The sequence below is a fragment of the Bufo gargarizans genome, chromosome 5 (assembly GCF_014858855.1).
Source record: "Bufo gargarizans isolate SCDJY-AF-19 chromosome 5, ASM1485885v1, whole genome shotgun sequence".
In the NCBI taxonomy this organism is placed as follows: Eukaryota; Metazoa; Chordata; class Amphibia; order Anura; family Bufonidae; genus Bufo; species Bufo gargarizans.
Window position 1 is genome coordinate 412,606,776 of NC_058084.1, and position 14,894 is coordinate 412,621,669.

The 14,894-nt window shown below is 40.3% G+C and overlaps 1 protein-coding gene across 1 annotated transcript; it reads right to left on the reverse strand.

Moving 5' to 3' along the window:
* Nucleotides 1-1,271: 1,271 nt before the first annotated feature.
* KLHL10 (kelch like family member 10) lies at nt 1,272-13,148 on the reverse strand. The gene is made up of 5 exons (XM_044295550.1): nt 12,970-13,148; nt 9,045-9,534; nt 5,886-6,503; nt 4,320-4,469; nt 1,272-1,634 (listed from the first exon to the last, which is right to left on the reverse strand). Exons 1-5 carry the CDS (start codon nt 13,146-13,148, stop codon nt 1,272-1,274), a joined length of 1,800 nt encoding a protein of 599 aa, XP_044151485.1.
* Nucleotides 13,149-14,894: the final 1,746 nt, after the last annotated feature.

Consider the following 14,894-nt stretch of genomic DNA (forward strand, 5'->3'; position numbering starts at 1 on the left):
AAACTGGCAGTAGGACTGGGAGTTGAGCTTGACTCCATCCTCAACCCGAAAAGGCCCCACAAGCTCATCTTTGATGATACCAGCCCAAACCAGTACTCCACCTCCACCTTGCTGGCGTCTGAGTCGGACTGGAACTCTCTGCCCTTTACCAATCCAGCCATCTGGCCCATCAAGACTCACTCTCATTTCATCAGTCCATAAAACCTTAGAAAAATCAGTCTTGAGATATTTCTTGGCCCAGTATTGACTTTTTAGCTTGTGTGTCTTGTTCAGTGGTGGTCGTCTTTCAGCCTTTCTTACCTTGGCCATGTCTCTGAGTATTGCACACCTTGTGCTTTTGGGCACTCCAGTGATGTTGCAGCTCTGAAATATGGCCAAACTGGTGGCAAGTGGCATCTTGGCAGCTGCACGCTTGACTTCTCTCAGTTCATGGGCAGTTATTTTGCGCCTTGGTTTTTCCACACGCTTCTTGCGACCCTGTTGACTATTTTGAATGAAACGCTTGATTGTTCGATGATCACGCTTCAGAAGCTTTGCAATTTTAAGAGTGCTGCATCCCTCTGCAAGATATCTCAGTATTTTTGACTTTTCTGAGCCTGTCAAGTCCTTCTTTTGACCCATTTTGCCAAAGGAAAGGAAGTTGCCTAATAATTATGCACACCTTATATAGGGTGTTGATGTCATTAGACCACACCCCTTCTCATTACAGAGATGCACATCACCTAATATGCTTAATTGGTAGTAGGCTTTCGAGCCTATACAGCTTGGAGTAAGACAACATGCATAAAGAGGATGATGTGGTCAAAATACTCATTTGCCTAATAATTCTGCACGTAGTGTACATGCTGTATTCATAATGCTATTATTTTTCCTTATAACCATGTTATAAGGGAAAATAATACAATCTACAGAACACCGATCCCAAGCCCAAACTTCTGTGAAGAAGTACGGGTTTGGGTACCAAACATGCGCAATTTTTTTCACGCGAATGCAAAACGCAATACAATGTTTTGCACTCACACATAAAAATCGCGGGTTTTCCCGTAACGCACCCGCACATTTTCCGACAACGCCCGTGTGAAAGGGGCCTAAGGTGCACGTTCCACTCTGAAGCAGGCAACATCTTTAAAGACCTGTTGGGAAGGGGTTAAGCCTCTTAGATATCTGTATTTAAAATTATCTGGCAATTGAGTTCAGTTTTTACAGCTTTTATTATTTGTTGGCCTGGTTGACAATGCTTTTGTATTGCATTAAGTTGTGTTAAAAACTTGTCATATTGGCAGTGAACTTGTGGAGGAGGAAGATCTAATCTCATCTCTGGATTGGATGTCTCGGGAAGCTGCATAGTCTCGGATGTTGGGGAGACCAGCTACCACACAACAACTTAAAGCACTACGGTAAACGTTCATGCCATGGACATCATACCACTCATCTGTTGTTTCATCATAGCATTCAACATTGAATGTGGTGGTAAATCCATTAAAACCTCCTACAGCAAAAAGAAGGTCATCTAGTACTTCAATTCCAAAGTTGCTTCGAGGTGTGACCATAGGAGTCACCACGTGCCAGGTGTTGTTGACAGGGCTGTAAGCCTCAACACTTCTCAGGCGATTAGCTCCATCAAAACCTCCAACCTAAAAAATAAAATACGTATTACTTAAAGATGGAAAATACTTAAATGGAGATTCTTTTTCATAGAAGTTGGTGATAATTGGGTGTTTACTAGAGGGCACTTAGGGCAGACCACTGTTACTAAGAGCTATAAAATATATATCTAAAGTACCAAACTTGTCACCTATGATAAATTTTTCTGGGTGACTGATTAGTATAAGAATCACTAGAATTCTTTGGGCTCCATAGAAAAGTCTAGATTGCCCCTCCATCACGTAGGCAGTAACATGAAGTGTAGTTCACAGTGGAAGAACAGAAAATGAGATGGTCTTGTTGTTTGGCTTCAGTTTTACATATTTCCTACTACTGAAGCATATTTCCACCCTTTAGGACAATGTAGGCTACAATATGGATCTGTCTTTAACCTTCCATTGTCATAAAATATGAAATTTGCTTATAAGAAGGCGAACCGTATACTCTTTGTATGTGCAGCACATGGACTGCTGATGTATCCTTTATTATTAGCCATCTGTTTCTTTAAATGAATGGACTAGTTATCTAAAGGCCCTTTACACTGCCTGAACATCGGGCAGATTATTGCTAACAAGCATTCTTACGAATACTTGTTAGTGATAATCTGCTGGTACAAATGTGCTACCAGTTACCCAATGAACGTGCGTTTCAATAATAGGATCATTTGTGCAGTCACCGAAATCATTGTTTGCTGGCAGCAGATCATGCTTTCTAAACAGCACTCTGCTGCTGGCAAACAATGACTCTGTATGGGGACGAGCGATGGCACCTTTACACTGAACAATTTAGCCGATGATTGTGGGGAAGGAAGCATACTTTCCCGACAACAGCCTGCTCGACAATTGGGGAGATTGCTGCATTTACATGTAGCGATCTCCTCCACAGTATGGGAAAAAGTAATTGCTAAAGCCCTCACTCGTCCCCATACAGAATAAGTGTGTGCCAGCAGCAGAGTGTTTAGACAGCGCAATCTGCTGCCAGCAAACAATGATTTCGGTGATGACAGCAACAATTCGCTCATTCATCGGTTAATCGGCGGCACCTGACACCAGTAGATTATCGCTAACGAGAATTCCTACAAGCGTTTGTTAGCGATAATCTGCCCAATGTTCAGTCAGTGTAAAGGGGTTTTATGAGACTGCTCAGTGGTTTAATTGTGTTTGTTTTGTAAACAGGTATATATACTGTATATGATTGTGTTTGTATGTATTATATCAATGTTGTCTACTGCAAGTTACCCAAAGTACGGGTTGCAATATCCTACGGTGCCTCCATAATATGCTGTTATGCCTGATTGCAGGAATGATTGTCTTATTGGTTGTCAGCTACAGATAGTGGAGTAGGCAAAGAAGAGCCTGGACCAGATAGAGAGGTGTACGTTGTGATGCTGATTTGTTGCAGTACCACACTGTAATAAGTAGCTGCAGGGGAAAACAATTAGGAAGAGATATGGTTGGAGGTGGGTACCTGTTTCATTAAATATTGGCCAGTGAAACCATTCTGTGATCTGTTTAACCTGAATAGATTACGGTGAGCTACAAACTGGTGTAAGTTTGGACTTTGGGAATGGTGATGAACTGGATGTTTAAAACATGTTGCCGACTGTAAGGATTGCTAGTGGGCTAAAGGTTAGGTGGAGTGATGTAGGGCCTGAACTTCTGGATGGGAACAGATCAGCTACGTTACTGAGCTGTGTTCTGTGCAGACTGCCAACGAAGCTGTATATTCTAAGTGTGCTGGCAGCCTAAATAAGTTTAACTCAGGAGAAGTCTGCTGTGGCGATAATCACCATGGAAGGATCCAGGAAGGGGTGAGTGGTGCTTAGCTCAAACCAAGGAAGACTGCAGCTAGGTCAAGTCAGTTCTGTGAGGACTGAAGAGCCGCTATAGCAGAAGCCTTATTATCTGTTGACCTGAGGTGAAATCTAGTGGGTTTATTTGTGAGGTGTTTCAAACTGAATGGGCCTGTCACAAAAATAAGGGTCATGTGAGTGGGGGCCCTTGAAATTAGTCCCTACCTAAAAGGAATAGGGCTCTAGGGAGTAGAGCCTTGATGACGAGAAATAGCTACCTGATATTAAATGGAGGGTGATTGGACAGTTGTTTGTGTGAAGCCACACATTTGCTTGGATGTGGCTCCTGTGGAGTGAACAGGAACCTGAAATAGAGGGTTGCACAATTGTTGTGTCCAAATAAGTCTGCAATATTTAAGCATTAGCTCCACCTTGTGTGTAATTGAAACCAATTTGATTCTGTGTCCCTTAAATAGACTGTAACCATTAAAATGGTTCTCCAAGACTCACCTGTCACCATTGTTCTGGTTTTAGCTTCCTTCTCCTCTGCTTCTGGCCTTCTGGACTGGAAGTGTAATGTATTGTCTACAGGCACACCATTGCTAACATCCAATTAATGGCCTCAGCAAGCCATTGATCAGTAAGCAGCAGTGATGTGCATGTAGATGGCAGGTTACAATTCCACTCAAGTGGGGATAGGAAGCGGAGGAGAAGGAAACTGAGCGCTAGAACCAAAGTGACTATGACAGGTGAGTCTAAAGTTGAACCAGTTAACTTAATTTGGTCTACAATTGCCTTTTTTTTAAAGGGGAACAACTCAAATAACACATCCTAGATGTGTGAATCGGTATGCTTTACATTTTTAGGTATTAAATATCCATACCACATATACTTTTTCTCTATAGGCAATAGCTCCCACACCACTACGCCGGCTCCACATTGGAGAGATTGTAGTCCACTGTTTGGTATCAAGGCTGTACATCTCAGCAGTGAATAGGCACTCATTACCATTGAATCCTCCGCAGATGTAAATCTGAACAAAAATTAATAACGAACATAAAAAATATTATACGGTTCTATACGGTTCTTCTACATATTGAAGAAAGATTTACCTAAAAGCATTAGTACTTTATCAGCATTTTATTGAAAAAAATCACAGAATGGTCTAATAAGTGATTTCCCTGCAAGATACCCAACTGGCAGTAGACATCATATCACTAGTAGTGGATGAAGTGGATGAAGCCTAAGTCCCAAAGAATGTGGTTGTTGACTCATGGATTTTTACTCCACAATACGAATCAAACTGATACACTGCAAATCATGAACTAAGGAGAGTAATCTAAAATTATGACCTAATATTACAGTTCTAGATAAGCATTAATCTAAATAATTTGTCTTGCATAACGTTATATAGAATATAGGCTTCTGGAAACTTGAATGTGTAGCAACCAATGTTTCACCCTGACATTGGCCACAATTTATGATATCCTAATATCCATAGAAACAAAAAACTATGCTATGGACAATCATCTCCATAAGAAAAAGAGACCCATCCACAGAGAGCTGTTTCTGGATTTTTGACCCTCATCAGTGCTAGCAGGGTATTGGCTAGGTGAAAGATTCTGATGTGATTCTAGTGGAATAATTTTTTTTTTCTTATGGAGACCACCGACTTGGTGTAGTGAGTTTAATATGCCAGGCAATGCAAAGTAGCAATTTTCGAGGAAGAAGGAAAGTTGTCTCTCTGGTACAACCTATTGGAAGTAGCTATCCTATCAGTTAATATTCAACCTTTTAATAGGCTTGTTCATGTTACAAGGCCTATTAAAAAAGTCAGTCACAGTATAGCTACCCACAACAGGTGACACTAGAAAGACAATTTAATTTTTTCCTGAAGGACGGCTACTTTGCATACCATGGTTTCTCATTATAACAAAGATGGGTGGATTATAACAGACATGATGGATACCACCAGTGCCTATCTGACTTAATTAGATTACAATAAAATCCTTATGGTTCTGCCAGGGTGTCTGTCTGCATGGCGTACTATAATTCAGATGTGAACCCAACCGTAGATTAAAAAAAGTGCCATCAGCACTTAAAGGGGTTGTGACATAAAATCAATATATCCCTAATCCACAGCAAGACTGGGGATAAGCACCTGATCGGTGGGGAATCTGACGGGTGGATCCCCACCGATAATGAGAACAGAGGTCCCGTGTGTCGGTATAAATTGATTCTCTCTGGGACTGTCGGAGATAGCCATGTGCAACACTCGGTTATTTCCGGCACTCCCGTTGAATATGAATGGAGTGGCAGCATGCATACTCAATTTGCCACTACTAACTCATGGACCCCATTCTCATAATTGTGATTTTATTCCAGACTCCTACCGATCAGATGCTAATCCCCTATCCTCTACCTTTAAGATAGATTAATATCTCTTTACCTTGTCATTAAGTGTGGTGGCACTGGCATCACTCCTCTGCTCATTCATAGGGTCAATCAAAGTCCACTGGTTGTTTTCTGGGTCATACCGTTCAGCAGTGTTCAGACGAAAGTGGCCATCAAAGCCTCCCATTGCATAGATATTTCCATCCAGAATAGTGACACTGATATAACATCTTTTTGAATGCATGGGTGCTACTTGCTGCCATGTTTTCTTTATTGGGTTAAAACTTATTACACTGCTAAAATAGTCCACACTATCAAATCCACCAATAATATACACATGCTCCTTAAAATATGCTGTTCCATGGTACGCTCTTGGACTTAAATCTTCATTTATAATATTGACCCACTGGTCGGCACGGGAATCATAGCACTCAGTAGCATTTGTGGGACTACCTCCACTCCAACCACCTATAGCAAACAAGACTGCATAAGGAAGACGAGGTCTGTTCATTGGGTTTATCAAATCCACATTTGAGGGGCCATTTATATTAAGGTCATAAATAGCTTTTAAACCATTAATAATGATAGGTTTGCACTCTTCATTCTCGCTTACATAGTTGTTTTTTTTAACATTGTATTTGAAGTAGTCATCATCCATGAATGCAAAGCGAACCTAGCAATAAAGATTAGAGCAGTTTATAAAACGACAACCAAAGGAGTGAGAAGTACTGAGAAACTGTAAAGTCAAATACATACACAGTGTAGAAATATATACAGTATCTATCTAAATATAAATGTACTTCAAAACATATGAAGGTGCCCTGTGGTATCTGATACTAAGACATTATCATAGAACATTTAAAAGCTATGTACGCTTTTGGGGACATTTATTTATTTATTATTGCATTGTACTCATTTTAAGCTAAAATCATTTTTTCAATTGTTTTCTTTTTCAAATTCAGAGCCCTTTTCTCTTACAGGGCTGAAATTCTCTGGTAGCAGGCTCTGTATTTTTACTGTTTCCCATCAGACAGCTCAGCTGAGAGCTCATTATTTCTAAACTGACCTTATAAACACCCATTATAGCTTAGTTCTTATCTTACTGATAAGAATGTGGCTTAAATAACTGTGTATGACCTATTAGTAATTTAGAGATAAGGTTTATTAGATGACCAAAGTATGATACAAAAAGCTAGAAAAACCCAACCCTTTGTGACAGAACAGCTCATTATTTTTAATAATGACCAATTGAAAAAAAATGATTTTTAGCCCAAAATAAGTAAAATGCAATGATAAAAATACATTCTCCCGAATGTGTACATACCCTTTAAATTCTGATTCAAGAGAGGGGGCCTTCATGGATTAGGTTTGTTTTGTCGGAAAAGTCAGCACCTTGAACTCTTTGTCATGTTCTTCAAACAATTCTTTAACAATTTTTATTGTGTGGCAGGGACATCCTCATATTGAAAGAGGCCACTGCCTTCAGGCAATTTCTCGAAATGATTGCCAGGACTCAAGGTTTCCCAGTAGAACATTGCTCAGTGTGCTATCCTGGTGCCATCTCTTACACAAGTGACACACAGCAGACCATCTACATGATATAAAAGAAAGCACAACTCGTCAAACCATCAAACAATGCCCTCTTCCATTGCTCCATGGTAGGGTTCTGATGTTCATATGCCCATGGTAGGTATTTTCAGCAGTGGACAAGGTTGGCGTGGGCAGTCTGAGCTGTCTGCAGCTACATTACAACAAGCCACAATACACTGTACGTTTTTTACAATACACTGTGGGCCAGATTTATCATGACTCTGACAGCTCACTCCACTTTCACATATGGCTAAAGTCAGTTTTAGCCATGACAGATTTATGATCGGCCCTTTAAGACTGTAATTAATGTGGTTTGACGGTAGCAGTTTATCCGTCAGTAAGCAGCTTTACAAAAGTCGCACATCTTTACGAAAAAGTTGCACGTCTTTATGAAAAAGTTGCATGTTCTATTAAAAAGTCTCATAAGATAAGCATGGTCTTCACTGGAGTGAAATTGCGATTTTTTTAAATAGTTGCAATAGTAAATCTGTCTAGAGATTTCATTTACATAAGAAAACACGCCCACTTTCAGAAAACTAGCGAGCATAGTGCAGAGCAGAAAAAAGTTGCAAATTGTTGCATAGTTTTAGCGATTGCGCAAAAATTTGCGACTTTTTCACTCCATTATTTTGACTTGAGCTGAAGATAAATCTGGCCCTGTGCGCTTAACAATGCATAGCCAGCTAATACTGAGAGACGTTATGACTTTTCAGCTATGCAAAGTTTTGGAGGGAAAAAACAGACGCACTGACCTTCTGCCTGGTGTAGCTGTGCTGTTTATGCTTAAGACTTGCTTATGTCTGGAAAAACTGCTAATTCCCATATTATTTGCATTGAAGCTCTATATAAGTCTATACTAAAAAGAAATTGTAACATTGTATATGCTTGTTTCTCCACTCCACCCTTCCCACTAGAAAATTCTAGTTCAGCTAAGAACTGTATATCAGGAGAGCAGTCAGAGCCCTTAGTTGACTGCAGATAGAGTCCAGTGCTTAGTAAAAGAAGCTTTGCTAGGCTGCATAAGTGACCAGAAGATGCTGAGATAGGGATGCTGAGCCACAGACCCAGGGTTACCTACCCATTGACCAGGGAGCCAGCTGGACAACTAAGCCACAGACCCTGGGCCATCAGCCTTTGTCCAGGGTAACAGCCTTCTTCAGAGAGAGAGTGGGACAGGTAGCTCAGGGCTTTCCTCACCATACACCCTTCTTCTGTCTGGGAGGAGACTGGAGAAGCCAGCTCAGTGCCTTGCCTGTATTGTTTTGAGTTTCTCCAGTAAAGAAGCACACTGGTTTATTGCAGACCCTGACTCTCTGGACCGATTTCCCATTTTGGTGTTCGGGGGACCCAGCGTAGCATCGGGGCTACCCCAAACCCAGCCACTGTACCTTCGCTACCCACTAGTCAGAACAGCAAACACCAGGCATGGATGTAGGAGGCACTGTGTATGATGGTAAAAGTCTAAAGAGCCATGGCACACCGCTTTCTTATTTTGATCAATGGAAAGTGATCAGAGCCTCAAAAGTCACATATTTATAGAGATATGCTATTAACTGTTACTTGTACAGAACCTTTTTAATTTGTAAGGAGACCATTTAATGGGGAAAAAAAACCTTGGCATTACCTCTGAAAGAAGAATTGAGATATACTGTTTCCGGCTTGAAGGGTTATGTTTGATCCACTTGGTAATAGCTTCAAATGCAAATTCTTCCTGTTTAATGTTCAGTTCATCTTTCTCTAAAATGCCTTTAAGGTCCGTAGCTGACAGATCAAGGAACTCATCTGAGATTTTCAATATATTTTCAAAGTTATGTAAGATGTACATGTATGCCTCCTGATGGAGCTCAGGGCAATAATAATATTCAGTGAACCTATAGATACCAATACAATTTTGTGGGCACAGTTGGTTTTTCAGGAAATCAGAGCAAATACGTAGAAGCCCTAGAATGTTGAAAAAGTCTGCCGCAATAAAGAGATTTTCCACATTTTCAGGGTTGATTGGGACCGTCCAGGTGTAGGCATACTGTAAGACTAATTTCATTGTGTCTGGAGATACACCAGCAATGTCATAGACTTTCTCCTCGCTGTTTTTCCAGCTACCTGTGAACAATGCTCTGGAAATAAAATGAAATTGGGAATAACATGATGTAACCATCGACATTGGTAATGTAGAACACCTAGGTGAAAGAGTCAGTTAGAATAAAATAGATTAAAGGGTACTAGACACAGGACATGAACAAAGGTGGCTCTGTGTCTGGTAGATACATAACTATATATAGCAGAGAAAGTATTTACAGTGCTTGTCTGTTGTAAGGTAGTAGAGCGCTACCATTTGGATATATATTATGGACTGTGTTATAAGTTTACTACATGGTAAAGAGGGTCTGCCGCCATTCTAAGATATGCATGTGTTATAGTAGCAAGGACGATGTTTATGTACTCATGCACAGCAATAAACAATGCTATTTTGCAACATTATTGTACTGTTGGTAATGTCCAGTTGGTTATTGATCACTGTTGATATGTGCATTGTGCTCTATTACATAGTCTTATGTAAGAGAAGGACCTGTGGTCACCTGAACATGCCTGTGCAGGTCCTCAGTACTGGTTACTGGTTTCTTTATAGTCATATATTGTACTTGTGAATAAAACCGTAATATGCATACAGTATTAGCTTTCTAAGCATAGAAATCCACTCTTCTCAGCATGGTATAGTAAGTAGTAAGCATGGTATAGTAAGTAGTATAGTAAGTAGCTATAGTAAGTAGTGTATATGATATGTACATGCTAGGACACTGCTCTGTCAATCAAAGGCAGGGGGGAGTGTGCAAAGCAGTGCTCCAACTATTGAGCCCCTGGTGCTCCAACTTGCTCATTTGCATACAAATAAAAACACAGATATCTTTGTGGCTGTTTAGCATACAGACAAAAAAAGGACATCGTTTTAATCAGCATGATCAACCCTGCTAGTCAGTATGCCTGGTTTAATAGGGTTGATCATGCTGACAGAGCCTCTTTAAAACTGGTTGTCCAGGAAAAAATAATGGAGGTAATTTACTAAGCTTAAATTCGCCTTAATTAGGCATATTTCAAGTGCAGATGGCAACGCAATCATTAGTTGCACCGCTATCTGCAACTTTGCTCCTCTTACGCCAGTTCTAAAATTGTGGGCGTGGCATGGGCAGGAAAGGGGAAGGGCCAGCCTGTTTTAGGCATAATGTAGAAAATGGTCTAAATGTAAGACAGCTTGGAAGCTGTCTTACATTTAGAACTGGATGTGCCAAAGTTATGGGGCTTTATTAGGACCGTTGTCTAAAACGCTGGTCTTAATAAATGTGCCTCAATATCTTTAAAATAAATAAAATAGGTATACTTGCCTCATTGATCCCTTACCGCCTCCATTCATAGGATGCTCAGTCCCCCTTCATTCTCCACTTACTGCTGAAGCATGGATGCCCTGACACATGGACATGTGAACGCACCAGCAGACAATCACTGGCTGGAACAGGTTACTGCTGCGGGCAGTGATTGGATGCAGCAGTTGCAAGTCCCTGAGTTGGGAGGTCAGTACTGCAGCAGGAAGCAGAGAATGGCAGGAGACTGGGCAACTTTGGAACAGGAGTGGTAGGGTATTGGAGAATTCAGTTATTCAGGGAGAACAATATGGAGCATGCTATTATTCAGGGTCACAGTTCAGGTATTGTTTAATTCAAGGACACAGTGAGGGACATGTTTATGTTCAGGAGGAAGAAGGGTGGTGCATAATGTTTTCAGGGTTCACAGTTTGAGCATTTTTTAAATCAGTTAGTAGAATGTGTGGGAGCATATTTGTATTCAGAGAGCACAGTGGGGACTTTTTTAATGCTGAAAATATGTGGGCATTTCTTTCATTCAGGTGGCACAGTGTGCGGAATTTCTTGATCATTCAAAGGGCACAGTGTGCACATTTTGTATTTTCTATTGGGGCACGGTGGGTCTTTTTAAATCAGGGGCACAGTGTGGGCATGTTTTTAGTCAGGAGCAAAGTGCTTAGACCTATTTTATTTAGTGGGCACAATGTATAGCATAGTTATATTTAGGGGGCGGTGTGTGTGGCTATTATATTAAGTGGGTGGAGCAAAAACAGGAAGCTGAAAAAACCTGGGCAGCAAACTCTGCAGTGACGGCCTATGGACAGGAGATGTCATCATGGTCTGGGCCAGATAGAGAAGAAAAGAGAATGGCTCCAAACAGAGAAGATGCCACTCATTGAGAGATATGTTACTATTTTCATGGAAGGTGTAGTTTGATAGAGAACAAACTTACATAGCAGTTGTGTACTTGACTTTGCAGTTCATCTATGTATTTAATTTGATCCTGAAGCTATATTTATGAGCTTAGTTCTGGTATATGAGGTTAACTAAGGTTAGCGCTGGGCTATATTAATATTTTGAGCTTGGTTCTGGTATTGTATGTTATGCTTAGCTCTGGTGCTCAATTTATATACTGCTCTTGATTTTGGTGCATTAAGCATTCATTTTGATACTGTATCTGTATTTTAAACTTTTGTATTGAGGTGTATCAGAAACATAGGAGATGTGCCCTGGTGCATGAGGCATGGCTCTTCTTTTACCTCTCCTATATAGACTGCATATGTCTATAGTACTTAATGCGCACCTACAGGTCCATAAGTAAATAATTAATGGTGTGGCAAACTAGATTCAATTCTATCATGGGTTTGGTGGCACATAAATTGTGATAATTTATATGAAATTACTGTTACATACAATAATATTTATTAGATTCCATGTTATACATGTTGTATTTAGAATATTTTAACAGTTTTATTTAGTTCTAGAAGGAATAATTTTAATAGTGTGCTATACTGTGGGAACCCCCCATGTATATTTTTGTAGCCCAAGTAGGGAACCTAAATTTTAATCTCACCCCATGACCACCAATTCACATCGATGGCCTATCCTGATCCTAATTTCTGAAAAATCCCTTTAAGTCCTGTTCCATTCCGTTATTGCACAAAACATATCCGTATGGTATTCTGTATCCAATTTTTCTTGCGGATCGTATACGGAAACAGTAACTTATTAATCACCAAACACATGAGCAATATGGCCTGGGCATAGCATTTCTATAGTATGGATCCGCAAAATACGGATGAAATATGGATGACATACGGATGTGTTCCGCGTGCGTTCCGCAAAAAAACAGAATGGAAGCGGAAAGAAAATATGTTCGTGTGCATGAGCCCTAACATCTATTCAATTATAAATAACTTAAAAGGGCTTTTCTGGGAATAATTCTCATCACTGCTAAAGCCAGTCTTTGGCTGCAATGGAGCAGGTGAAAATGTCCATACCCTGGGAAGAAAACAATGCAGGGACTGGAACAGGATCCAGCACACAGGATCGGAGCAGTGGGAAGCAGGAAAGTATGGATCTTACAATACTTGATGGAGGCTAGAGCCACAAATAAATAGTATAAATATTTCTTAGAGTCAATGAAGAACATTCTCCTTAAAGTTAAATCACTCTCTACACATGATAAACACTGACCTAAAATATGCACTGCAGCCGCATAGGATGTTCTTATGGGCACTGAATTCCACACCGCTGGCTTTGATGACAACATCACACAGCTTGCCCTCCAATCTCAGTTCATTAAAAATAGTGTAAGCCATGGAGGTCATTTTGCTTTCTATGTCGACAGTTGAGAAGTTTTCTTCGATCTCCATTGTGAGTATGCAACCGTTTGTCCTGTCATTATTCACCTCACCAAGCCTTTCATATAATGGAATACTGCAATAAAATTATTTTATGGCATCACAATCTACATTGTGTGATGGAATTCTGAACGGAATGGTCAGGATTCAGGAAGAAACATTGGTGTCCCTGTTCAATGTGGAAGTGTAAAGCATTAAATCTTCATGTATATTTCATGATTTATCTATTTATATCGTTTTTTTTTTATCTGATTTATTTTACGCATGATTTGATGAAATCTCAATTTTGCCTGGTAATTTTGACAGTCTATCCACAACTGCTTAAAGAATGAAGAAAGGGGTCCAGCTTCCAAAAAAGATGACGTTCTTTATACCAATACACACAAATACATTAAAAATCCAACATAGCAAACAGGTCTACGCGTTTCGGATACTCTGATACTTATCCTTACTCATGACAATTTTGTTGCTGACTGGCTGCGATCTTAAATAGCTGAAATCCTGAGGGTCACAGGTGATTGCGATCCACAAGAATAAGCATACAAAGTCACACCCTCTGTTCAAATGCCAAGTAAAGATGAGGATAAAAAGTTGGATACATCAAAGGTAAATGTTAAATCTAAAAATACATTATGAAAAGGAATCAGTAATGCAGGATTAAATCGTGTTTACGATTCAATCCTGCTGGGACACGGGAACCCATGCGAAAAATCCAATAGGACTCCCTATTAAGAAGTTTTCGCTTGTAATCCCCACCTCTGGTGGGAGGGTTAACCCTCTCCAAAGCTTGAACCTGGAAACCTGCGGTATTGCCCTGGTGTGAAACCGCAAAGTGAAGACTGACTGCTGAAACATTTCTAACTTTTGTATGTGGAATATCCGAGAGATGTTTACAAATTCTCACTTTTAAGCTATTTGTGGTGCAACCAACGTATTGAAGACTGCATGTGGAACAAGTGATGCAGTATACCATGTAGCTAGTGTTGCAACTAACATATTGGTGGTGTGGTCTCTGGATAAAAAAAAGTATCTCTGGATTTTATAGACATGCTTGCTTTTGCAAGATTCAGGGTCCATGGGGGATATTTGCGTTCTGTAAGTCTGTTGGCTACAACCTTCATCTCCATTTTAAATGTGCCCTCTTTAGAACAATTCTGCTTGGCCCGAATAAACTCTCCTTTAGGAATAATATGAACCACATGCAGAGGATGACAGGATGTAGCCATGAGAGTGGTATTACCAGCCGTATCCTTACGGAATGTGCTGGAAAAGACCTGTTGTATGACATGATCACCCTCTAAAGACAAATCAAGGAAGGCAGTAGTGGGAGTGTCATGTAAAATAGTGAACTTCAAATGACACTAATTAATATTGAGAAAGGTCCCAAAAAAAGGGTACAGCCGAATCGCCCGACCATACAAACAGCAGGTCGTCGATATAACGGCCGTACCATCTCAGGGAGCCGCTCCAGGGATTATTCGACGAAAATAATAAATGGCATTCCCACCACGCCATATAGATATTTGCCATGGAGGGCGGCAATTTCTCCCCCATGGAAACCCCTGTGAATTGCAAGAAATAGCGCTGGGCAAACATAAAAACATTGTGTTCAAGCAGAAACCACACGACCCGACATACGTAATTCTGAAAAGCTGGAGAAAAATCTGAATAAATGTTAAAAAACCAACTAAGGAAGACAATAGCTAGATCATGAGGAATCACAGTGTATAAGGACGTGACATCTGCTGTGATCCAAGA